The sequence below is a fragment of the Ambystoma mexicanum genome, chromosome 7p (genome assembly GCF_040938575.1).
Source record: "Ambystoma mexicanum isolate Mex_15411 chromosome 7p, UKY_AmexF1_1, whole genome shotgun sequence".
Lineage (NCBI taxonomy): Eukaryota > Metazoa > Chordata > Amphibia > Caudata > Ambystomatidae > Ambystoma > Ambystoma mexicanum.
The window spans coordinates 579,604,399-579,630,406 of NC_090939.1; the positions used below are offsets into that span (position 1 = coordinate 579,604,399).

Sequence of the window (26,008 nt, forward strand, 5' to 3'; positions counted from 1 at the left end):
TTACAACCCTTGAAAACATTAGTAGTCGATGTATTCTATTTATTTTAATTGTTTTTGTATAACGTGCTTAACACCCGAGTTCGGTTTCTAAGCGTGGATCCGGGATTTGAACCTCCGTTATTCTGCAATTGCTTCGAAGACCAGCACGCTGCCCCTGTGCTATCCTCGTTCAACCTCCACTAGTTTAGAGAGGCTCAGCTTCGCCTCACTGATAATGCCCAGCAAGCCAGAAAGACGTGCCTGGTATTGCTGGTGGTAGTCTTGCTCAAAGGAGAATGGTCTAGCATTTCGGTGCTGGGATGCCCTTTTAGGTGGGACCAGACTGATAAGCAAACGGTTTATGCTCTTCTGTGAAAGGTACAGTGAACTAGAACACGGGGTTGTACACGTTCCCGCGTGGCAACCTACCAATAAAACAAGTTATTTGGCCTATGTGTTCTCAGTAGACTGTCTCCTACAATTTTGCTATTATAGTTTAGGGGCCGAGTGCATTATTTAAAAAAATATTGTTGAGGTTGTATTCAGATGGACAAAACATCTTCCCGGACCCAATGGCACTGGTGCCACCTCTCCTGACATATCTACACAATAGTTGTTTGCGATTATAACCTAGATCCATATTAGGTTATGTTGTCTGTGACATTGGCATATGCACTAACTTATAAAACCTTAACTGGCAACAATCTGTTTCGTTAATTTATTATAGACTATGCCTGTGACCTTACGCGCCCGATAAGTAGTGTAACAGATATTGTTAGGATCAGTGACCAAGTGTGCAGCCGATGTATATGATTCAATCTGCGACTGCTTTAGAAGTGTTGCCACTGTAGCAACGCCCAGCGCTGCGATTACGTTTTATGAGATAGTGAGCAGTTGACGCGGGTATACACCAACACGTGCAGAGGATGTATGTTTTTGTGCACACCATCGGTTGCCGACAGTGTTTACAGTTGCCAGAATTTGGGTCTGGGGAAAAAGGCAGTTGCACACTTGACAAAGGCCATATGCATGACTGGCAAGTGTCCGACATTTCATACAGTGGAGGAGTGACTGCCAATATTCTTCAGACAGCCCGCCAGCATGCAAGAAAGTAAAGTATATTACGGCACGTTGCAATGTGGTCAGCTAGAACCTTTTAGTTTCGGGTCCTTGACAGTACGTATAGCTGTGAAGGAAAAAAAGACATAAGGTTGGTCCTGTTTATTTCTATGACAGGTACAAGGAAACCGATCAGTCTTCACCTTAGGCGGAAAAGATAAAAATGTGCAAAAGTTGCTGTACAAACACTAATGACTGCACGGGTCTCAAAAAGAAAGAGCACGTGTAAACAGAATGTTTGAAAGTATTTCAATATCACCCTAAAGCCAGCTCAGTAAACCTGCTTAGCTATCTCGAGCGCTATGCGAGAGATACATCTCTGTAGCAAATACGACAGTTCAATAGCACAAGGCCAGCAGCGTCAACATCCAATGTACTTAAAAGTGGCTCTTCGACGATGGCTGCAATGTCAGAAATGAAACATGCTTTTATTCAATGGCACCGCCTTGCCTCTTTAAAAAGTGCCCCAAAGCAGTTGGTGGGTGCCACTCAATGACAGAAATAGGACTGTCACAGAAGGAGAACCATCCCTTCACCCTAACAAACTTTAAAAGAGGGACTGCAGGGAAAGGGAGGGCTGCCGGGAAAAGGTCCTCAAGAACCAAAAGGTTTATTGGAAAGGGGGAGATGTGACGCTGTCCCATTTTGGCCAAACTGCTCTTGTATTGTTTTGAGTCAAAACACCTGCTTTCCAGACCAACATATGTGCTTGTCAACAGTAGACACGTACTCACAAACTCAGCGGCTGAATAAATGCACCTATTGACGCAAACACGAACAAGAATTACTGTACAATGCCTCCAAGAGGAGCGGCTCCTGGGACTCCAGTGTCTGAGACATCTCTATGGGTCGGCAGGACAGCCCTCCACAGACACTCCCATATGATGCATCTGCGGCCAATGGACTTCACTTCTCCCCAGCCATATGATCTGTGCACCTTCTGATCGATCACCAAACAGGCCTTTCGATAACGTGACAGTCGTTTAATGTATCCTCTGATCTAACCCGGGTGCCACATCGAGTCCCCCTTCCCAAGCACCCACCTTTTGGGCGTCAATTCGGATGTGTCTCCTCGGGCGCCTGTCTCAGCGTCCTGCGCTTCGCCCAGACACTCCTGCAGCTGCTCGTCGGAACTCATACGAGGCTCGGCCTCGCCGCCCCTCGGCCTCTCCCAAGACCCGGCACCTCCTGGGGCCGTTCAGTGTGCAGGAGCCCCCAGGTGTGCGGACATGAGCGAGGCTTGATTAGGTACAGCTCTGCAGAAAGCAAGGGGGGACGACTGATAAAGGGAAAGTAATTGAAGGGTACTAAACTCTCTAGTCACCCCGAACCCATCTCCGCCATCTTGGTTCAAGTCATGGATATCTGGCAGCGGTAGCTAGGAGGACCGACCAGGCGAGCCTATCCCACTGTGCATTGCGACCAGCTGTTCCCACAAGTTTACCATAGAGTTTCAGTTGCAGTTCACGAAGACAGCATCTCTATGGCTGGGTCATGTCTCAAGCGGTGGCCATGACAGTGTCAGGCACGACAAACCTCTTTCTCCAACGCTCTTGTTTTCAATACATAAGTTAACGGAACAATACACAACTATTATCAAGCATTTATGCGGTAGGCCGTACTCTTTCATACCACATTTAACTTTTGCATTTCTTGACATCCTCGCAGCTGACAGTTTAGTTCTAGCACTAGCGAAGATGTCACTACTGTCTCAGAATTCTGGACTAGATAGCGTCCGGAAGTTCTCACGAGCCGTTTGGAGGTCGTAAAGAGCCGTAAATTGTGTGACTCGGTCTCTCGGCATCCCATTGGCTCTACACGAGTCCACCCAAACTGTCAGTGTCACACTTAGGCTGAGGGTTGCTGTGTATGCTTGACTGACACCTACTAGGGTTATGGAGCTTCAGTGATCGCTGTGTGCAGTTCACAGAGTTCCTTTGTGCCGATACGAATTGTATACGTTGACATTACTTCATAGCCTCTAAAATATTGGGCAGCTTCATATATATATATATATATATATATATATATATATATATATATATATATATATATATATATATATATATATATATATATATATATATATATATTTTTTTTTTTTTTATTATTAATGTGTACGGTATAAAAAAAAAACCTTTACAAAACGAGTAAACAGTAAATCAGGATTAACATATGCAATAATTACATCAATTATAAAAATACATCAGAATAAGTTGGATTTTCTCCACCACAAAATACAATAAAATCATCACATTACATTATCCAATCTTCCTAAATAGTTTCCTTAGTAAAAAGACATATCATTCCGAAAGCCAAGCATCTAAAATAAAAGTAATTAAACATTATTTTCCATAATAAAATAGACAATCAAGGGCAGAGTTTTTTTTAAAAACGCAGCCACCGCCAACCCATCCGAAGTATTCTGACTGCACAAGCAGCGTCTCCACAAGTTTTCCTTGTTGTTCCAACTGATTGTCAAAAACAATTTCTCTAAATAGGCTGTTCTCTGTACGTTCAGTGCACTGCAATGAAATACTAAATGTTTAATAGTTTCCACTGTTTCCTTTTCCTTACAGAATCTGCACGTAGCATCCACTGCAGTGATCATTCCCCTCCTCAAAAGTACTTCCTTCATCAAAAGCAGATTCCAACGAAATCTTAAAAGAATAGTTCTACACAAATTATTGGGAGACTGAATTAAAAATGAGGAAATATATCCTCTCTTTTTATGCTCATGGGCAAGATGCTTCATGTTATGTTAGCGGTAGTTTTATAGCGCACCGTCACCAACGGAATTGGTCCCCAGGCGCTCTGGCGGATCTGGAAATAGGAAGGGTGGGTAGGGTTAGCCGGGAGGAGGGGAGAAGGAGAGTGGGAGAAAAGGTGTGCTGTTGGCAACTTCAGCTCGGTATACACCGAGTGCTGGGCTTTGGTGCTAGTATCGGATCGGATAAAGGCCTCGAGTGCTGTGGGTGAAGTTTATGTGTTGTTGATGCGGTGTGGTAAAGTGCGTGCGGATTGCTGGGAGAGAGATGGTTGTGTGGTTTTGTGTGGGTTTAAGTATGCAGAAGATTGAGGGTTGGGTTAGTGGGGTCTGTATCCTGGTTCAGGTACTTATGATTCCGTTAGAGTTGTATACCTGTGGGTTCAGATGTTGCTGGTTCCTCGTGGGCTGACTACTTTTGGTGGTGTTGTGCTGATCCAACTGTATCCTGTTGAGTATAGTTTGGATTAACGGGTGCGTCTGAACCTAATCTTCAGGTGTGGGACTGGGTGGGTGATATCTATTTTCAGGTGATCTAGTGTGACCCTGGTCGGTTAAGGCTTTGAATGGTTCAGGGTCGGGGTCGTATTGAAGTGTTGTCCTAGTGGATCCGTCTTGGTGAGCCTGTGTATTCAGAGGTTTGTATCCTTCTGTCCTGACTGGTTCTTTGATTTCCGTGGGTGAACATCCTTGGGACTGTTGTTTAGTTGTAGTTTTGTGTGGTGGGGAATTGTGCTTCCTGCTTTGTATTGGTGGACAGTGTGTAGTGATGAAACATTCTGTTTCTCACCCATTGCATTGGGACCCGTGATGCAGTGCTTCCTTTCCCTCTCTATGTTTTGTTATTAGGGCTGTTGGGGAAGGTCATAGTTAAAGTCATGGTCCTCTTGATGATTCGTTCTAGACTTTCTGTCTTAGTTTGCTATGTTTACTGTCTTTGGGCGTATTGCGACTGTCTCCCGTTTGGTCCTTTAGTATGTCGTGGGATATTTACCTCAGCTTTTCCTATAGATTGATCAGTGTGTATCGTGGTCGCTCTACATTCATTGATGTTTTTAGTTATGTCGGTGCCCCTGTGGCCAGTCTTTCTGTTTATGACGTGAAGAGCCAGGTTTTGAGTAATTTCCTGAAAAATAGGTGGTTTCTTGTGTTATGTATGTACTTTGGAAGGTCGTTCCAGTTTTCCTTGTTGTTTCAACTGATTGTCAAAAACAATTTCTCTAAATAGACTGTTCTCTGTACGTTCAGTGCACTGCAATGCAATACTAAATGTTTAATAGTTTCCACTGTTTCCTTTTCCTTACAGAATCTGCACGTAGCATCCACTGCAGTGATCATTCCCATCCTCAAAAGTACTTCCTTCATCAAAAGCAGATTCCAACGAAATCTTAAAATAAAAGTTCTATACACATTATTGGGAAACTGAATTAAAAATGAGGAAATATATCCTCTCTTTTTATGCTCATGGGCAAGATGCTTCATGTTATGTTAGCGGTACTTTTATAGTGCACCGTCACCAACGGCATTGGTCGCCAGGCGCTCTCGCAGATCTGTAAACAGGAAGGGTGGGTAGGGTTAGTCGGAAGGAGGGGAGAAGGAGAGTGGGAGAAGTGGTGTGCTGTTGGCAGCTTCAGCTCGGTATACACAGAGTGCTGGGCTTTGGTGCTAGTATTGGATCGTATGAAGGCCTCGAGTGCTGTGGGTGAAGTTTATGTGTTGTTGATGCGGTGTGGTAAAGTGCATGCGGATTGCTGGGAGAGAGATGGTTGTGTGGTTTTGTGTGGGTTTAAGTATGCAGAAGATTGAGGGTTGGGTTAGTGGGGTCTGTATCCTGGTTCAGGTACTTATGATTCCGTTAGAGTTGTATACCTGTGGGTTCAGATGTTGCTGGTTCCTCGTGGGCTGACTACTTTTGGTGGTGTTGTGCTGATCCAACTGTATCCTGTTGAGTATAGTTTGGATTAATGGGTGCGTCTGAACCTAATCTTCAGGTGTGGGACTGGGTGGGTGATATCTATTCTCAGGTGATCTAGTGTGACCCTGGTCGGTTAAGGCTTTGAATGGTTCAGGGTCAGGGTCGTGTTGAAGTGTTGTCCCAGTGGATCCGTCTTGGTTAGCCTGTGTATTCAGACGTTTGTATCGTTCTGTCCTGAGTGGTTCTTTGATTTCCGTGGGTGAACATCCTTGGGACTGTTGTTTAGTTGTAGTTTTGTGTGGTGGGGCATTGTGCTTCCTGATTTGTATTGGTGGACAGTGTGTAGTGATGAAACATTCTGTTTCTCACCCATTGCATTGGGGCCTGTGATGCAGTGCTTCCTTTCCCTCTCTATGTTTTGTTCTTAGGGCTGTTGGGGAAGGTCGTAGTTAAAGTCATGGTCCTCTTGATGATTCGTTCTAGTCTTTCTGTCTTATTTTGCTATGTTTACTGTCTTTGGGCGTATTGCAACTGTCTCCCGTTTGGTCCTTTAGTATGTCGTGGGATATTTACCTCAGCTTTTCCCATAGATTGATCAGTGTGTATCGCGGTCGCTCTACATTCATCGATGTTTTTGGTTATGTCGGTGCCCCTGTGGCCAGTCTTTCTAGTTATGACGTGAAGAGCCAGGTTTTGAGTAATTTCCTGAAAAATAGGTGGTTTCTTGTGTTATGTATGTACTTTGGAAGGTTGTTCCAGTTTTCCTTGTTGTTTCAACTGATTGTCAAAAACAATTTCTCTAAATAGACTTTTCTCTGTACGTTCAGTGCACTGCAAAGCAATACTAAATGTTTAATAGTTTCCACTGTTTCCTTTTCCTTACAGAATCTGCACGTAGCATCCACTGCAGTGATCATTCCCCTCCTCAAAAGTACTTCCTTCATCATAAGCAGATTCCAACGAAATCTTAAAAGAATAGTTCTACACAAATTATTGGGAGACTGAATTAAAAATGAGGAAATATATCCTCTCTTTTTATGCTCATGGGCAAGATGCTTCATGTTATGTTAGCGGTAGTTTTATAGCGCACCGTCACCAACGGAATTGGTCCCCAGGCGCTCTGGCGGATCTGGAAATAGGAAGGGTGGGTAGGGTTAGCCGGGAGGAGGGGAGAAGGAGAGTGGGAGAAAAGGTGTGCTGTTGGCAACTTCAGCTCGGTATACACCGAGTGCTGGGCTTTGGTGCTAGTATCGGATCGGATAAAGGCCTCGAGTGCTGTGGGTGAAGTTTATGTGTTGTTGATGCGGTGTGGTAAAGTGCGTGCGGATTGCTGGGAGAGAGATGGTTGTGTGGTTTTGTGTGGGTTTAAGTATGCAGAAGATTGAGGGTTGGGTTAGTGGGGTCTGTATCCTGGTTCAGGTACTTATGATTCCGTTAGAGTTGTATACCTGTGGGTTCAGATGTTGCTGGTTCCTCGTGGGCTGACTACTTTTGGTGGTGTTGTGCTGATCCAACTGTATCCTGTTGAGTATAGTTTGGATTAACGGGTGCGTCTGAACCTAATCTTCAGGTGTGGGACTGGGTGGGTGATATCTATTCTCAGGTGATCTAGTGTGACCCTGGTCGGTTAAGGCTTTGAATGGTTCAGGGTCAGGGTCGTGTTGAAGTGTTGTCCTAGTGGATCCGTCTTGGTTAGCCTGTGTATTCAGACGTTTGTATCGTTCTGTCCTGAGTGGTTCTTTGATTTCCGTGGGTGAACATCCTTGGGACTGTTGTTTAGTTGTAGTTTTGTGTGGTGGGGCATTGTGCTTCCTGATTTGTATTGGTGGACAGTGTGTAGTGATGAAACATTCTGTTTCTCACCCATTGCATTGGGGCCCGTGATGCAGTGCTTCCTTTCCCTCTCTATGTTTTGTTCTTAGGGCTGTTGGGGAAGGTCGTAGTTAAAGTCATGGTCCTCTTGATGATTCGTTCTAGTCTTTCTGTGTTATTTTGCTATGTTTACTGTCTTTGGGCGTATTGCAACTGTCTCCCGTTTGGTCCTTTAGTATGTCGTGGGATATTTACCTCAGCTTTTCCCATTGATTGATCAGTGTGTATCGCGGTCGCTCTACATTCATTGATGTTTTTGGTTATGTCGGTGCCCCTGTGGCCAGTCTTTCTAGTTATGACGTGAAGAGCCAGGTTTTGAGTAATTTCCTGAAAAATAGGTGGTTTCTTGTGTTATGTATGTACTTTGGAAGGTTGTTCCAGTTTTCCTTGTTGTTTCAACTGATTGTCAAAAACAATTTCTCTAAATAGACTTTTCTCTGTACGTTCAGTGCACTGCAAAGCAATACTAAATGTTTAATAGTTTCCACTGTTTCCTTTTCCTTACAGAATCTGCACGTAGCATCCACTGCAGTGATCATTCCCCTCCTCAAAAGTACTTCCTTCATCATAAGCAGATTCCAACGAAATCTTAAAAGAATAGTTCTAGACAAATCATTGGGAAACTGAATTAAAAATGAGGAAATATATCCTCTCTTTTTATGCTCCTGGGCAAGATGCTTCATGTTATGTTAGCGGTACTTGTATAGCACACCGTCACCAACGGAATTGGTCCCCAGGCGCTCTGGTGGATCAGTAAACAGGAAGGGTGGGTAGGGTTAGTCGGGAGGAGGGGAGAAGGAGAGTGCGAGAAGTGGTGTGCTGTTGGCAGCTTCAGCTCGGTATACCACGAGTTCTGGGCTTTGGTGCTAGTATCGGATCGGATGAAGGCCTCGAGTGCTGTGGGTGAAGTTTATGTGTTGTTGATGCGGTGTGGTAAAGTGCGTGCAAATTGCTGGGAGAGAGATGGTTGTGTGTTTTTGTGTGGGTTTAAGTATGCAGAAGATTGAGGGTTGGGTTAGTGGGGTCTGTATCCTGGTTCAGGTACTTATGATTCTGTTAGAGTTGTATACCTGTGGGTTCAGATGTTGCTGGTTCCTCGTGGGCCAACTCGCTTTGGTGGTGTTGTGCTGATCCAACTGTATCCTATTGTGTATAGTTTGGATTAGTGGTGCGTCTGAACCTAATCTTCAGGTGTGGGACTGGGTGGGTGATATCTATTCTCAGGTGATCTAGTGTGACCCTGGTTGGTTAAGGCTTTGAATGGTTCAGGGTCGGGGTCGTGTTGAAGTGTTGTCCTAGTGGATCCGTCTTGGTGAGCCTGTGTATTCAGACATTTGTATCCTTCTGTCCTGACTGGGTCTTTGATTTCTGTGGGTGAACATCCTTGGGACTGTTGTTTAGTTGTAGTTTTGTGTGGTGGGGCATTGTGCTTCCTGCTTTGTATTGGTGGACAGTGTGTAGTGATGAAACATTCTGTTTCTCACCCATTGCATTGGGCCCCGTGATGCAGTGCTTCCTTTCCCTCTCTATGTTTTGTTCTTAGGGCTGTTGAGGAAGGTCATAGTTAAGGTCATGGTCCTCTTGATGATTCGTTCTAGTCTTTCTGTCTTAGTTTGCTATGTTTACTGTCTTTGGGCGTATTGCGACTGTCTCCCGTTTGGTCCTTTAGCATGTCATGGGATATTTACCTCAGCTTTTCCCATAGATTGATCGGTGTGTATCGCGGTCGCTCGACATTCATTGATGTTTTCAGTTATGTCGGTGCCCCTGTGGTCAGTCTTTCTAGTTATGACGTGAAGAGCCAGGTTTTGAGTAATTTCCTGAAAAATAGGTGGTTTCTTGTGTTATGTATGTACTTTGGAAGGTCGTTCCAGGTTTTCGGGGCTTGGTGAGAGAACGAGGATCCTCCAAGTTTTCTTTTGTTGTAGTGCTTCGGTTCCAGGTCGGTGTCCATGCTTGATCCGAGCGTTCTTGTTGGTTGATGTAGGTGCAGTTTGTCTCTTAGGAACTCAGCGCCTTCGTTGTGTACTGCTCTGTGCGTAATGCACATTGTTTTGAATTTTATTTGTTGTTTTATTGGTAGCCAATGTAGTGTTTTCAGCGCTGGTGCGGTGTGTTCTCTTCGGGGTAGTTTCAGAAGTAGTCTGGCTGCCACGTTTTGAATGCGTTGTAGTTTTTTTAGGAGTCGTTCAGGCATGCCTAGGTATAGGCTATTGGTGTATTCTACTTTGGACATGACGAGGGTGATGATGGTGGTCGTTTTGTTGGTGAATGATAAGAACGGTAAGATTATCTTTGCCGCTCTCAGGAGGAAGAAGTATTTCTTGAGGAGAGCGTTTACTTGTGGCTCTAGCGTGAGATTATTGTCCATCAGAACCTCTAGGTTTTTTACAATCGCCGAGGGTGCTGGGGTTGTCCCGAGTTCCCTTGGCCAAGGGATGAATTGGTTTTCTCCTCCATTTTTTGTGACAATCATTATTTCAGTTTTGCCTTGGTTGATTTTCAGGGAATTGGAGTTCATCCAGAAGAATACATCGCAGAGGCAGTTTTCTAGTGTTGAGTTTCTTTCCGGGTTGTCTTGTATTTTGAAGATTATTTGTGTATCATCAGTGTAGTTGTAGCAAGTGAGGCCATGGCTTTTGATGATTCTGATCAGTAGATACAGGTAGATGTTGAATAGTAGCGGGGAGAAGGATGATACTTGTGGTACTCCACAGGTGGAATCTCCTGGGCTGGATTTGAAGGGTTTCAACCATACAGTTTCCGTTCTGTTTGTTAGGAAAGATTTGATCCATAGTAGGGCGGTGTCTGTTATTCCAAGTCCTTCTAATCTCGTTATGAGGGTGTCATGGTCGACTGTGTCAAATGCTGCCGATAGGTCTAGGAGTATCAAGGCAGTGCTGTTGTCCGAGTCTGCAGTGATTTTTAGATCGTCCCATATTGAGAGTAGAGCTGATTCCCTTCCTCTCAGTGGTCTGAAGCCAACTTGTGCCTGGTCTAGTAGGCCGTGCTCTTCTATAAACTCTTGGGTCGCTTTGTATATGTACGTTTCGAGCAGCTTGGCTGTATATGGGATGTTGGAGATGGGTCTGTAGTTGGAGAGGTCCTCTACGTTTCCCATTGTATCTTTGAGTAGTGGCCTGATGTATTCAGTTTTGAAGGCTTGTGGCACTTTTGCAGTTACGATGGAATGGTTGAGGACATTCCTGTGATATTCCATGGGCGTTCCTTGTTTAAGAATTGATTTGTATATGTCTGGTGGCACGGGTCTTCGGTGGACCCTGAGTTATTGCTTTCATTCACCAGTTTGACAAATGTCTCCACTGATATTTCTGGAAAGCTTTGTAGTTTGTTTGGGTGCTCCTCCCGGGTGTAGGTTGGGGTTGTGGTCAGATCAGACGGTCTGCTTTGAATGGTTTGTTGGATGTTGGTGATTTTGTTTTTGAAGTGGTCTGGAAGGTCGTTGCAGAGTTCCGCGGATGGAGTTGGTGTGTTGTTACATCCCAGAGGGTTTTTGATTTCGTTTATGATTTTGAAGAGCTCTTTTTGGGTGTTTGGTGCTTCGAAGATTCGGTTGTCGTAGTGTTTCCTCTTTGCTTTTTGTATTTCCTTTTTGTAAGCCCGGTTGTGTTGTAGCAATTTCAGTTTGTTCACCGCATTGTTTTGTTTTCTCCAATCAAGTTCTAGTCTTTGGTTTTTTCCTTTCATGGTGCAAAGTAGTGGGTGAACCATTTTGCCATAGACCGTTTATTAGAAGAAGCAAAGGGTTTTTCTTTGGATATGTTGTCTATAGTAGTTATAATCCAGGAATGCAGCAGGGTTACCTTTTTGTCCAGGTCATCTTCTTCCATGAATGTTGGGTGTGGTTTGTTTAGCTCCAGGAGCTCATGCAGGTTGGAGTTTTTGATGGTTCTCCAATTTCTTCTCATGGTTTTCGTTGTTTTGTCCGGTTGATTGTTTGTTAGCCTGGTCATTTGGATTACGAAGGGGATAATGAGGTAGTCGCTCGAGGGTATTTGAATTGGGGGTGCCGTGGTGAGGAGTAGTTTGTTAGCGAAGATTGCGTCAAGTGTATGCCCTGCCGAGTGGGTTGCTCCTTTGACTAGTTGTTGTAGTTTCATTGCTGCTAGTTGGCTGATTAGCAATTTTTGTATGGTTGTGCTTTCTCCTTCAAACCAGATGTTGAAATCTCCTAGGACTATCAGGTGATTGTGTTTGATGGCTAGGACGGTGATTGCTTCTGTGAAGGAGTCTATGAAGGTTGCATCGTAGGTTGGTGGTCTATATATTAGTACGAATTTCAAGTTTGTTTTGGATGTTACTGCTAGACGTATGATTAGGGATTCGGATTTATCGATGATTAGTGGGTCTTCCAGTTTGATATCCAGGTGTTCCTTGTGAATGATTGCCAGCCCTTCCCCTCTTTTGGTTTTTCTGTTTGATTGGACGCATTTGAAGTATTCAGGCAAGCAGTTGTTGAGGGTGATCTTATAATTGTCATCTAGCCAGGTTTCTGTTTCAAATAGGATGTCGATCCCTCCGTCGCAGAGCAGATCGTATATCTCGGTGGCATGTTTGGACATTGATCTTGCATTGATGAGGTTGCAGTGGATCTTATTGGTGTGGTTTTGCTTGTTGGTTGTACTTTGTTTTGTGGATGTTTGGTTGCGGTGCATCATTGTTGGCGTTGATTAGGGGTGGATGAGGATCAGCGAAGGCTGTATCTTCATTGTAGGAGGGCGTATGAGGATCAGCGGAAGCTGCATCTTCATTGAAGCGGTCTGCTAGATTGAAAGCTTGGCTTTTCAGTGGTGTTGCTTCTCCGTTTGTGCTGGTTAGGTGAAGGTCCGTTAAGGCTTCTTCTTCGTTGAATTGGTCAGTTAGGTTCATGTTTGGGTTATTGGTTAAAAGATCTTTGTCGTCGTTATGTCCGGTATGGCGCGGGTGTTGAGGGTGTCCTTCTGTTCTTGTGATGTATGGGGTGATGGGGTCAGACTCTAGCCACCTTCTTCTTGGGTGTTCCTGTCTTTTTTCTGGGTGTATCGGGATGTTCTTTGTCTGTCTTGATTTCTATGTGTCGTTGGGGTATCCTGGTTCTGGGGTTGTTGCGAGGTATGGTGTGAGATATAAGGAATTTTCCCTTTAGAGTTTTGTTCTGGTCGTTTTGGTTTTTGGCCTTCTGTTTATTCTATTTGAGGTTGTTTCTTCGGTGGTAGGTTGGATTTGTGTGCCTGTGTCCAGTGCGGCCTTGTCTTGTGCCCTTCCTCGGCGTCCCTTTCTGGTCCGGGGCATTTTGGTGCTCAGTGCGGAGGTAACGGTTGAGTGGTTGGCTGCTGTGTCTTGTGATGGGAGTGCTGGTATTTCTTCTTGTGTTGGTAGGCTTGGGTGCTTTTATGCCATCTGTTCTTCCGGTGGGTCGGTTTGTGTATCCTCCGAGTGCTGTCTGGTAGGGTTTTGGTGCTGGGCGTACTGTTGTCAGGGGTGTAGGTCAAAGTTCAGTGCTGTCTGTGTAGGTCTCTCGAAAAGGATGTGGGCGGTTAGAACAATTCTATCATGGTCTGGTCCTCACTGGGAGTATGTTAAGGTGGGTAAGCTAAGTTTGTGCTTGAGGCTAGTTCTGACTATGCTCTAGAATCTCGTATGGTAGGAGGGACCCTAAGGAGTATTGTAATCCTTATGATTCCAAAAAGTTTGTAGCGGAGTCCCTGCTAAATTTGGGAGACCTGTATAGTGGGAGAGAGGCCTATCGATGTAATCTGAATGGCACAAGATGCAATTTTGGGGAAAGAACCCCTGCTATATTTGGGAGACCTGTATGGTGGGAGAAAGGCCTATCAATGTAAACTGAATATCATACAATGCAGTTTGGGACCAGAGCCCCTGCTAAAATTGGGAGACCTGCACAGTGGGAGAGAGGCCCCCCAATGCAATCCGAATATCACACAATACAGTCTGGGAACAGAACCCCTGCCAAATTTGGGAGACCTGTATAGTGGGTGAGAGGCATATCTATGCAATCTGAATGTCATACAATACAATTTTGGAATAGAACCCCTGATAATTTTGGGAGACCTGTATAGTGGGAGAGAGGCCTATCAATGCAATCTGAATATCATACAACTTATCAAAACGATCCGACTGTCATACAATGCAATTCTGGAATAGAACCCCTAATAATTTTGGGAGACCTGTATAGTGGGAGGGAGGCCTATCAATGCAATCTGAATATCATGTAATACAACTTGGGGACAGAACTCCTGATGAATTTGGGGGACCTGTATACTGGGAGAGAGTCCTAACTATGCAATCTGAATGTCACACAATGTAATTTTGGGGACAGAACCCCTGCTAAATTCAGGAGACCTGTACAGTGAGAGAGAAGCCCATCAATGCAGTCCGAACATCATACAATGCAATTTTGGGGACAGAACCCCCGCCAAGTTTGGGAGACCTGTATAGTGGGAGAGAGGCCTATCAGTGCAATCTGAATATGATGCAATACAATTTGGGAACAGGCCTGTATAGTGGGTGAGAGGCCTATCGATACAATCTGAATATCATACGATCCGATTTGGGAACAGAATCCCTGCTAGAATTGGGAGTCCTGTATAGTGGGAGAGAGGCCTATCAATGCAATCTGAATATCATACAATACAATTTGGGGTAGGACCCCTGATACATTTTGGAGACTTGTATAGTCGGAGAGAGGCCTATTAATGCAATCAGAATATCATACAATACAACTTGGGGACAGAACCCCTGATAAGTTTGGGGAGACCTGTATAGTGGGAGAGAGACCTATCAATGCAATCTGAGTGTCATGGAGCCTCTGGTAAGTTTGGAAGACCTGTATAGTGGGAGAGAAGCCTATCAATGCAAAGAAAATATCATACTAGGCAGTTTGGACAGAACCCCTGATCAACTTGGGGGCCCTGTATAGTGGGGGAGAGACCTATCAGTGCAATCTGAATATCATACCCTACAATTTGGGAACAGAGACCCTGCTAAATTTGGGAGACCTGTGTATTGGGAGAGAGGGATAATGGAGTAATAATAGTGCAATCGTTCAGTTGTATTTACCCAGTCCCTTTCAAAAAGGGTACTTTGTTCTAGCACCTTGAATCGTCTTTTGTGATAGATGGAATTACAAATAATGATCTCAGACCAAACAATCGGACAGACTCAAGGAATATGGCAAAGTACTACTTTACTCTCATTTAATAAAGCATGGAGAACTGACAGGCATCAGACTGATGCTTGCACACTCACAACTAACCTTAATTATGCAACGGTCCTATACCCCAATGTGCGTCATCTATGCTGTCATTCTACGCGGGAAAAAACAAAACCTATCGAGGGAAGGTATTGGTTAAGGGAACATATCTACTTATAGAACATATAAGGATTAATGCATCATTGGCTACCCCTTATCTGTAGAGCATGCCTTGAACTACCTCTAAACACGTATAGTACTGATTATAGCGGACAAAATAGAAGTGGATTGGCCTATGTAACATTGTATGTTAAGTTGTCCCTCAAACCCACTGATTGGTTGGCATGCTCTCCAAACCTTCGACTTTCGACTCTTTAGTAGCACGTACGTGAAACGAAACTTAGGTGTTTGAATCCCATCAGACTACTCCCCGTTTTATAATTAGTCCATCATCTCTCATCGGTCAGCCAGAAGCCAAAGTCTTTCTTTTGTAGTTGACATTGCTGCATGCTCACTGTCCTGGAACATTCAAGGGAGTATGAGCACACCACTATCTTCACCTGAGGCTCTAATGAATAGCCCCTGTTCTCTTCTTCAAAACATGTGTTAGTAGACCACAAATTTGTCAATTTCAGCCTCTTATTTACTGCTATTTGATTTAATTATGCTGGGTGCTGTTGATCCTCTTGGCCTCTAGAGACTTGCTCACTCTATGTCACATGAACTTTGTACATTTTTAATTGATCAAGAGTTGACTCTTGCAGATGTTTTCTTCTTCAATCTATGAGGAATGTCCCACATTCAGAGCTTATGCATGTAACTCTCTTTGTGCTCTGTGCTCATTCCTTAAAATAGCATCCTTAATTCTGGGCCAACCTTGATTCATCGTCAGTTCTGCACAAAGGACTATTCTTCCGCCTCTCCTGTTTCTACAGCCTTGCTTTGTCTCTGAGGTAGCTTGGTTGAATTTGATTTGAGGGGTATCCAAGTACTGGACCTAAAGGGCGATCTAGCACCCAAATCTTCCCTTGACTATTATAGTCCCACAATAGGATTCGGGTATTTTTATTTAGTGATTTGATAAAAAGCCAAAATCTGGTCAAATATCTATGTTTTGTGTCATAAAAAGACTGTCCTCTAAGTGAAGCACTTTGTAACTTTATTCGGTTTCTATAGAGGCCATATTTTCTTTAACAAACCCACAGTTTCCTGGTTTCTGTTGTAGCATTTTTACCACTGCGACTGTGGTGTTTATAAGTGGGTATAGATAATATATGATGGACCAGGAGTCCTCGTACCAATTTCTTTTTTCTTATTTTATTTTTATCCTCATGTAAATCTCAATTGATTTTGATTTTGTGTCCCTGTGTATTGGATACACAGCAGAAGTCCTTGATCAGTCCTATTTCTTATTTTATGGAGAGATCAAACTGTAGTCTGGCATTTTCTGTTCAGTTTGACTGCACAGGTACAGTATAAAGATGAGCCGACCGGTTTCGGTGGTAAGAACCACTTTCATCAGGGCTTGGACAGCTGATAGTAGATGACACGCTGTTATTGATGTATTGCAGCTGGATCTAGCTTTTTATATTCAAAGGACCTGCCCGCAGAGGGTACAAAGTGGGTGAGGGGGGAGAGAGAGACAAAGCACATACATGAGTGAGTGTAAACATGTTGGAAAAATCCCTAATTGGCCTTCTGGGTGGAATCTTACCCTAGACACTGGTGTCCTCTCACATCGTGGTGGTCCTAATGTGTGACTGCAGAGCTTCAGTCCCACTGCAGGTGCTGACAACGTTCAGCCGCATGCAAGATAACCTAGATAAAAACCATATATGGTTTTAGTGGGCCTGGGTACCAACTTTTATGACAGAGTTTAGATCACAATTTTCTTAGTATTTAAAAATGTTCACAAGGAACATATATGTGCATATACATGTGTAACTACATTCATGCATATTGTACACATACCAGCCAGGTAGTTCAGAAACACGGGGGTGCTATACCCTCAATGCAGACACACGTCAGGCTCACTGGTGTAAACCAAACTCAGTGAGTGTCTGGTAGTGATTACAGATAGGTTGAAATGAATAACAAATAATGTAATTTAGGTAAAACCTAGGTAAAATATCTGACCTGCGGCACTTCTTTTCTTTTTTAGACCAGTCGTGCAAAATACAAAATTTATGTCATGGTTGGATGGCGCGCTGAAAGAGAGAGGAGAGGGGTCTAAATGGACCTGCTCACATCGTAAGGAAACCAGAATGCAGTGGGTAAAGTATTCAGAAGAGCAGACGTGCATGAAGGGTCGTGTCGTTCGTAAAGTTCTATTTCTAACTTGACGGTGCTTACCTAAATTAATGCGCTTACAAGGGCATCTCGTCTCGTCCTGCAGCACGGCCGCCTGGAGTGCGTCCCGGTTTGCAATTCAGCATACACTCTACTGGTTCTGGGTAGTGAACAATGGGAGGGGCGTTTCAAGTCAAAAGTGCAAAACATGTCACGTGACATTGTCACGTGAGTGGAATAGTACCTGAATTATTTAAACGGCAGCGGCAGAATTACAGAATACAAAACTCCTCTTCATTATCAATCATTCTGCAGTAACTCAAGTGGAGTAGATTAATTCTACAAAGTGTCATATACCATGAAGTGTGTCCGTGAAGGATCTTGTGTGGTTGGGCCAGAGAATCATGGAAAATGTAGTTTTTACAGAGTATGTCACAATCGGCACAAGACCTTTTCCAATTCTAGTTTTTCACGTGTGTGGAGCGCTATGTCTGTGCACAATGTATCAATAAATTCACAGAATATGCTAAAGCCTGTTTCAAAAGCATGCTAATGGGCGCTAATACACATAATTCTAAGATAATTAGGCAGATCTTGAAGGTAAAGATAGTCACTTGAGCTCACAGGTAGATAGATCTCGGTATTGTGCTGGAACATTGGCACTATGATGGTCAAACTTTAACAGACAGTACTCATATTAATTGGTAAGGCATACAGTGAGCATCCGAGAATGCAGGTGACCAAGATCAAGCGAGGAAGGGGGAGAGAGGGAAAGAATATTAAGGTGGGGAGTAGGAAAGAGGTACAGTGAAAAAAAGGGAAAGTGGGAAGAAAGAGACGTGAGGGGTAAAGTGCAGCTAGTAGTTGTACTGGTTTTATGTACAACTGAAGTTCTCATAAGGTCGTCAGGGTTTGCCAAGATGTTGGTTCGTTCAGACCACTGGTATCCGTTTTTAGTCTGAATATCCATTGTTGTTCATGCCTATACAGTAAATCATGGAGGTTCCCTCCTCTTGTTGGAATGTTAACTCTTTCAATGATGGACCAGACAAAGTCCTGGTGGCCATGGTTCTTGCTGATGAAATGTTCGACCATTGGTGCTGTTACTTTTTTCGTCCGAATACATGATTGTGACGTGACGTGTTGTCATTCCTATATATCGTCGATCACAAGGGCAGGTTATTATGTAAATCACATTCTTTGTGTTACAATTAGTTAAGTCCGTTTGTGTCCAGGGATATTTCAAACCATTGTCAATTTCCTTAGTTCTCATGGTGCTTGCACATGAGCTACACGTTCCACATGGACCATGACCTCTTGGTTTTACTTAATTCCATAGCGTTTCTTGTGTCTGGTTCACAGGTTCTTTGTATGTGTGAATTAAGGAGTCTTTCAGGTTCTTTCCTCTTTTAATAGCGAACCTTGGTGTTTGTAAATTAAACTTACCTACATTCAGAATGGGCCAGAGTTTAAGTACTTCCTTTTTGATTTTGTTCGTTAGTGGGGAGTAGGTGAAGACGGCTGTGATGTTGTCATTGGGACTCTTAAGTTTCGTATGTTGTTCCAAAGTAGCGTCCCTTGGGATGTTTCTCACCCTCTTCTTTGCCTGTTTAATGACCCGTCTGGGATACCCCCTCTTTCTTAGCTTGTGACTTAGTTGGTCTGCTTGTCTTTCGTAATTTGCCACATGGGTGCAGTTTCTACGAAATCTAAGAAACTGCCCGAAGGGTATATTTTGTCTTAGACTAGCTGGATGAAAACTGGAGAATTTCAGCAGGGAGTTTCTATCCGTTGGTTTTTTTAATACAAGAGTGGAAATTGCATTGTTCCTTATTTCTAGTCTAAAATCCAAGATATGTAGGTCTATATGGCTTTGAGTCTCTGTGAAGATCAAATATGGGTTCTGTTGATTCAGCCATATGAGGAAAGCTGTGAGATCTTCGTATGTTCCTCTAAAGATCATTAAAATATCGTCGATATATCTTGTCCATAGGTCTATTTTCTCTAGCCATGGGTTTGTGGGTGGATAGATCTTCTATTCCTCAAATTCTGTTACATACAGGTTTTCCAGGCTTGTGGCAAATATAGCCCCCATCGCGGTACCTGAACTTTGTTCGTAGAATGTCTTTTCAAAGAGAAAGTAGTTCTTCATAAGCGCTGTCTCTGCCAATTGCATGATTAAAGTGACAGGAGTTTCAATGGGTGGTTGGGCATTTCTCAATACCTTTTCCACAACCTGAAGAGTGGCTATCTGGGGAATTTTTGTATATAAAGCTTCAATATCCATTGTTACTAGTATGTTTTGTTCCGGATTAAAGGGGCGGTCTTGTAGCAATTTTAGAACTGCAGTAGTGTCTTTCAGCTGGGATTTCATTTCACATATCATGGGTCTTAAAAAGAAATCAACAAATTTCGATAAGAGCTCTAGAATGGATCCTATACCGGATACAATTGGTCTGCCGGGTACTGGTGTTATACTCTTGTGCACTTTGGGGAGTGCATAAAGGGGCGGTTTTCTGGGCGTTTTTGGGTTGAGAAACTCATATTCCTTAGGTCTAATATGGCCTTCCATCACAGCTTCCTCTAGAATGGGCAGGTTGCGTATATCCTCAGTGGGGTCTTTCCAAATCTGTCTGTAGCTGGTATGGTTATTCAGAAGTGTCAAGACAATCTTGTTATTGTCCACTGTATTTTGGATCACTGTGGCCCCTCTCTTGTCCGCAGATTTTATTGTAATATCATTATTTTCAGTAAGGGTCTTTAGGGCTAGCCGGTCTTTTTTTGAGAAATTGTTAAATGTGTATATTTCTTCTTTCTCGAGTTCCTCAATCTTTCTTATGAGGGCCTTTTCAAAGGTGATAGATTCCGGGGAGATCTCATTAGGTGGTGTATAGAAAGTTGATTTATTTCTTAGGTTGGTTGCGGATTTGACATCCTCCCTCTGCGTTCTCATGCTAAAGTACTGCTTCAAACGTACTTTTCTGACCAGTTGCGCCACCTCTATGCGTGTTATGAAGGGATTGTGGCGTGTTGTAGGTACAAAAGGTAGACCCTTTTGTAGAAGTGCATGTTGGTCCGTACTTAGAACATATTGCAAGCCCTGATGAAAGTGGTTCTTACCACTGAAACCGGTCGGCTCATCTTTATACTGTACCTGTGCAGTAAAACTGAATAAAAAATGCCAGACTACAGTTTGATCTCTCCATAAAATAAGAAATATGACTGATCAAGGACTTCTGCTGTGTATCCAATACACAGGGACTCAAAATCAAAATCAACTGAGATTTACATGAGGATAAAAATGAAATAAGAAAAAAGAAATTGGTACGAGGACTCCTGGTCCATCATATATGATCTATACCCACTTATAAACACCACAGTCGCAGTGGTAAAAATGCTAAAACAAAAACCAGGAAACTGTGGGCTTTCAAAAGAAAATCTGTCTTCTATAGAAACCGAACAAAGTTACAAAGTGCTTCACTTAGAGGACAGTCTTTTTATGACACAAAACAAAGATATTTGACCAAACATTGGCTGAATTTGATTTGAGCCAGCGCCCATTTTCCTATTATGGCTGTCCTAGCCATGTTAAATATTCCTTTAGAACAAGGTTCTGTATGATTCCTTTCTACCTTGCCTTACTGTATATTTACAGTAATTGGCCATTCATTTACTTCATCTTCTTTATTTCCATGATTTCTTTAGCTTTTAGGTACGTTTCTATTAGTGCTTCAATTACATCGTCACTCTTAAGTATTTTCATATCATTTCAGCATAGGTTCATATATCTTCTTTATGACATCACTCGGCCCTCATCAGATTTCACTTAACGTTCCATGATGTCCATAGGTGCGTGCTGACTTCCTTCCATGTGGTATTCTTCCACACTTTCAGTGCAAGGGTACATCTGTATGGCTGTCTGAGTGCATAACGTCTCTAATACACTCAATGCCGTATGGGAGCAATACAGGGTGTCCCATATACTGCTCTTCTTCTCCTATTCCAGTATGATGGCGGTGAGGGAGGAACTAGTGAGGAAGCATCTACCTGCTCCTCAACATTCCACCTCTGATCGAATTCTCTACCAAATTCTCTTCTTCCACTGTCTTCATCCCCTCTTCATCATTTATCTGCATCTTCTTTTCATCCTGCTTTTTCTTTGGAATCCAAATCTTTGCCTCCTCTCGCAGGTGACCGGCATTCTTTATCTGTTCATCCACACTCCAGGCCATGTGACAGCCCTCTCCAGGTGGTGAACAGAATATCCAACGTCCTACATATTTTTTTATGATCCTTGGGGTAGTAGAACCTGGTTCCTGGAGGTGCAAGGAACTCCTTTTTATATTCTCACGGGTACTTCTCTCATTCTGCATCTAGAGTCTATATCAATCATGATCTTCATCTCAATTGCTTTTTTGGCTGTCTTCTGGCATTGTGCCACGATGACCCTTATAAGACGGAAACCTAACAACACAAACACTTGTATTGCTACAAGTTTTTTAAAAGCATATTCCAGCCAGATTGTAATCCACGACAATAAAGATGAAAACCAATCATCTCCTGCTCTCTCATCAGCTTCATCATCGATTTCCGTATGCAGGATCATCAGCATAGTTATTGCCTCTGTCAGGGTTCCATTTCCTCCATCATGAGACGTTTTGAATGTACAGCAAGAAGGCCGGATCTTGATGCACACACCTCCTTCAATTGTTGTAATCAGATCTAGAACATATCTGTTCTGGAGGGTCATTAGCCTGATTTGCATTGATCATCTGCAGTAGCACCCATCTTGTAATCTGAAGCCACTTGGCATTTACTGCAGCTTGAAGTCCTGGCAAGAATATAGCTGTCATTATCATTCCCATCTTGCTGAACAGTTTATGCTCATCTGGAATATTGTCATAGGCCTGCATTGATTTCGCTGAGAAATAATTCTCTCTCTTCTGTCGATGGAAGTAAGGCGACCTCTTCATCCTCAGGTGCTCATCTATTTTTGGAAATTCATCAATATGGAAGTCACTTTGGGGGATCACCAATGCTGGAACATGTATCATTACCATGGAACATATTCCTCCCCAATTCTTAGGCAATCGCATGTAGGCTTTGGATGCACAGGCCCAATATCGGTCCATCAATACTGCAGTTCCTCCATTAATTCCTGGGACTTTGATTATCTGTCCATATCCTCTGTTTTCTCCAACCAGGACCAGGCCATTATTCCTGAACCATGTTGTTGCATTCCTTAGTGGGATTACAGATACAGGTCCTGCTTCATTGTCGACCCATGTGACTAACTTTGAGTACTTTGCCCACAATCCTAGGCATTTGTCACTCACTATCTGCACTATGCTTGCTGATTCTTTCTTCAATAGATGTGCAGGGCAGGCTAATAGTATCCAGTACTGGTGAAAACACATCCATATGTCACTAGCTGAGGTCTCTCTCCGCTTCTTGGCTCACCTGGTTTTTCATTTATATCTGAGCAATTCAGCTTCTTCATCTGGACAACCTTTATTCATTGTCCAATCTGAGATGGATACATACGTTTCTCACTTGTCCATCCTAGTCTATTTTTCATCCTTCTTGTTTTCAAATAAGTGTCTGCTTATGGAAATGCTCATTTTGATCGCCATTATAACATTCCCCATTTTCCTTCTAAATGTCCTCTGGATGTGCCTGCTGCTAAATGACTGAGGCAGTTTGCATCATGTCTAGACATGTCTCTTGCAATAAATGTTTTTGCCACATCCATGGCATACAGTATTAGGGAACAAACATAACAGCTTTCGTATGACGTTCTTTTGCCCTTCTCTTTCATGTGCTGGCACCATGGGTTATCTTTCAAATGAATCGAATTGTCAAGAAACGTTGTATACCTTTATGGTTCTTCTGCAACATCCCTTTTAAAATGAAATAGACCCCTAGTTATATTGTAAAACAGGCTCCCTGTACCTTTCGTGGAGACAATAATAGATGTTTCATTAACACCCTCCACATCTGTACCACTTTCTATAACATGTCAAAATGCCATAATAATAAGGAGAAAAACACAAATCATTCCAAATGATATCACCATCAATATTCCATGAAAACCTATCCACTTTCTGGATGGTAGTGAATTTCAAAAATGTTGAAACCTCTCAATTTAGTGTTTACTTTAATATGCAAATGTATTATTTCTTTTTTTAATCACTTTTATATCAGAAACTGTGATATAATTGTGATTATCACTCTCCAAATAATACAAGTATTCTTGGGAAAAACTTAAAAATATTTACTCCTCTTTGTATTATGGCTGGGTAAGACTGTAAAATGTAGGAAAAAATTGCATACAAGAGTGTGTGTATTGTTACTATAATAGGTAGCATAAACAATGGAAGATACCCTTCTTTTCTCTTCAAACTCCATATTTTCTTCACATTGTCTCATTTATCCTATCGAAAAAAGGTTTCAGGATAGCAACAAGTCTATCTTTCGTTATCGAATTTGAAAACGTTAATCCCTAATCTATAGAACTGATATGCTTGTCATTCCCTTTATCCTTGCTTCTGTCCATTGAACGCGTCTGCATGCACAGAAATTCTTCTCTTGCACGGGCCAGCACACGCAGAACTTCTTCTCTTGCTTCACTGTGGGCCTCTGCAGGAGGGGTCGATGTTTCGCCTTTATAGTGGTTGGTGTCATGTAGATGTAGCCACACTCTGCATCCCTTTAATTTTATAGTGGTGGGGCTAACTTCTTCCACTTCATATGGCCCCTCAAAAGGGGGCGTACTCCAGGTGCGTACATGTTTGTGCACCAGCATCTGGTCGCCTGGATACAGACTTGGGGTTTTAGCAATTCTTCTGTTTCAAGAGGTTGATTATCTTTGTCGCTTCTTTTTGAACCTGTCCCTTCTGTTGTTGATCTGTTGCGACATGAACAAAATACTTGCAATCATTGTTGTTAGGTAATTGTGCATCTCATCACCTAATGCCCTCGCTACACTGTGGTCATCAGTTCTTACCCTAGTTGGAGGAGCAAGTTGGGTTCTCATACAGCATCCAGTCACCAACTCATGAGGAGTTAAATGGTGATCTGAGCCAGGCTGATTACTAAGAGCATCTAGGGAAAAGGCCAGGCAATGTAGCAATCCCTTTTTTAAAGTCATCCTAAATGTTGCTGTCCATTCCTTTAATAGTCCATGTAGTCTCTCATAGAGGCCATTCTCTTGTGGGTGATAAGCGGAAGAAAACGTATGTATGATACCAAATAGGAGAACTATCTGTTCAAACAACTCATTTACAAAATGCGGTCCATTGTCAGACTGAAAAACCTTGCACACCCCCCACCTGGGGAACACCTCACATACAAGGATCTTGGCGGCACATGAGGCATCAGGGTGTGCGCATGAACCTGCCTCGATCCATCTAGAAAAAGGACATACTAGGACCAGCATATATATGTAGCCATTGCATGTCTGCAGCATATCCACATAATCTATATGTAGATGCTGAAATGGGGCATTGGGTCTTGTAATTACTCCTCTTACTGTTCGCAAAGTGTGCCCTTTAGTACATTTCTAGCCCACAATGCAAATTACAATGAACTGTGCCACATGCTCTAATAGATTGGGGGAGAACCATTCTTCTGCAATTGTAGCAGCAAGATTCTTTCGAGTCGTGTGTGCTGGGTAGTGAAGCTGCTACAGTGCCACTCTCAATAATGCAAGAGGCATAACTGGATTTCCAGTGCTATCCTGTCTCCAAATTGCCCCAGTGAGGGATAAAGAACTTCCCCGCTTTCTCCAAAAATCCTGTTCTTCTTGTGGGGTTCGACCTTGTATCCCAATTAACTAGACAACAGCATGTTAAAGCCCTACTTTACCAACATGCATCGACCTGTCATTTGTTTAACATCTACTTTTTCCAAACTAGATATAGGTGGATAATAGGCTGCTTTTTTAGTCTCTAAGTCTGCAGCTTCGTTTCTGCTGGTGATTAAATCTGTCCTTTTGGAATGCACTGCCCATTCTACGACTGCTAGGGTCAATGGAAGACTTTATGCTTCTATAAGCCTATCCAATAGGGCTGCATGTTGCACTGGAGTGCCGTCTGCGCGGAGGAAGCCCTTCCTTTCCAGCGTGACTCACCTGCATGTACAGTTGACGCCACATAGGCGGAGTCAGAGTACATCGTCACTTTCTCATCCTCAAATCTCGTAAGCGCTTCAATGAGTGCCACTAATTCTGTAGCCTGTGCTGAATAATTTGAAGACAGTCTCATATCCGTCACTACCTCAAATTCACCTTCTGAATTCAGCTTTATTACCGCTGATCCAGGATGCCTTTCCCCAGTTTTTTAAAATCAATTCTCGATGAGCTATCAATAAAGACAACTTTCTGATCCCGAGAGCATTTTCTCTAACTTGGGGGATTTCGTTGTAACATTCAGTATACGTTGTACAATCATGTACGTAATCATCCTCTCTTACTATTTCTGCTATAAACGTTGCTGGATTTACTGTCTTACATTTAACCATTTTAATTGCAGGGTTGGAAATAATCACCTCATAGCCTGATGCTGTTTGTGTGGTCAATGTACTTTTGGGCTTATCTAAAATCGCAATGAATGCATTCTCTACAGATAATGTTATTGGGCACCCCATTCTTATGCTTGAAGCCTTTTCAATTGCGAATGCAGAAGCAGCTGAATACTGCTCACAGGGATAGTGTCCCTTCATAATGGATCTAATGGCCTATTGTAGTGGATCTAAAATCCCACTACAATAGGCCAATGGCTTGTGTCCATGTCCTAATGTCAACTCCGCCCTCTGCAACTCATCCAGAAGAGGACTGCAAGACTTATCCTTAGCC

At 43.0% G+C, this 26,008-nt stretch overlaps 1 protein-coding gene across 1 annotated transcript in view; it reads right to left on the minus strand.

Moving 5' to 3' along the window:
• UBE3A (ubiquitin protein ligase E3A) overlaps nucleotides 1-2,484 on the minus strand; it is a 784,873-nt gene extending 782,389 nt beyond the window's left edge. The window contains exon 1 of the mRNA XM_069636585.1: nucleotides 2,142-2,484. Within this exon, the coding sequence (XP_069492686.1) occupies nucleotides 2,142-2,236 (95 nt within the window). The 5' untranslated portion in view covers nucleotides 2,237-2,484. The remainder of the gene's footprint in view (nucleotides 1-2,141) is intronic.
• Nucleotides 2,485-26,008: the final 23,524 nt, after the last annotated feature.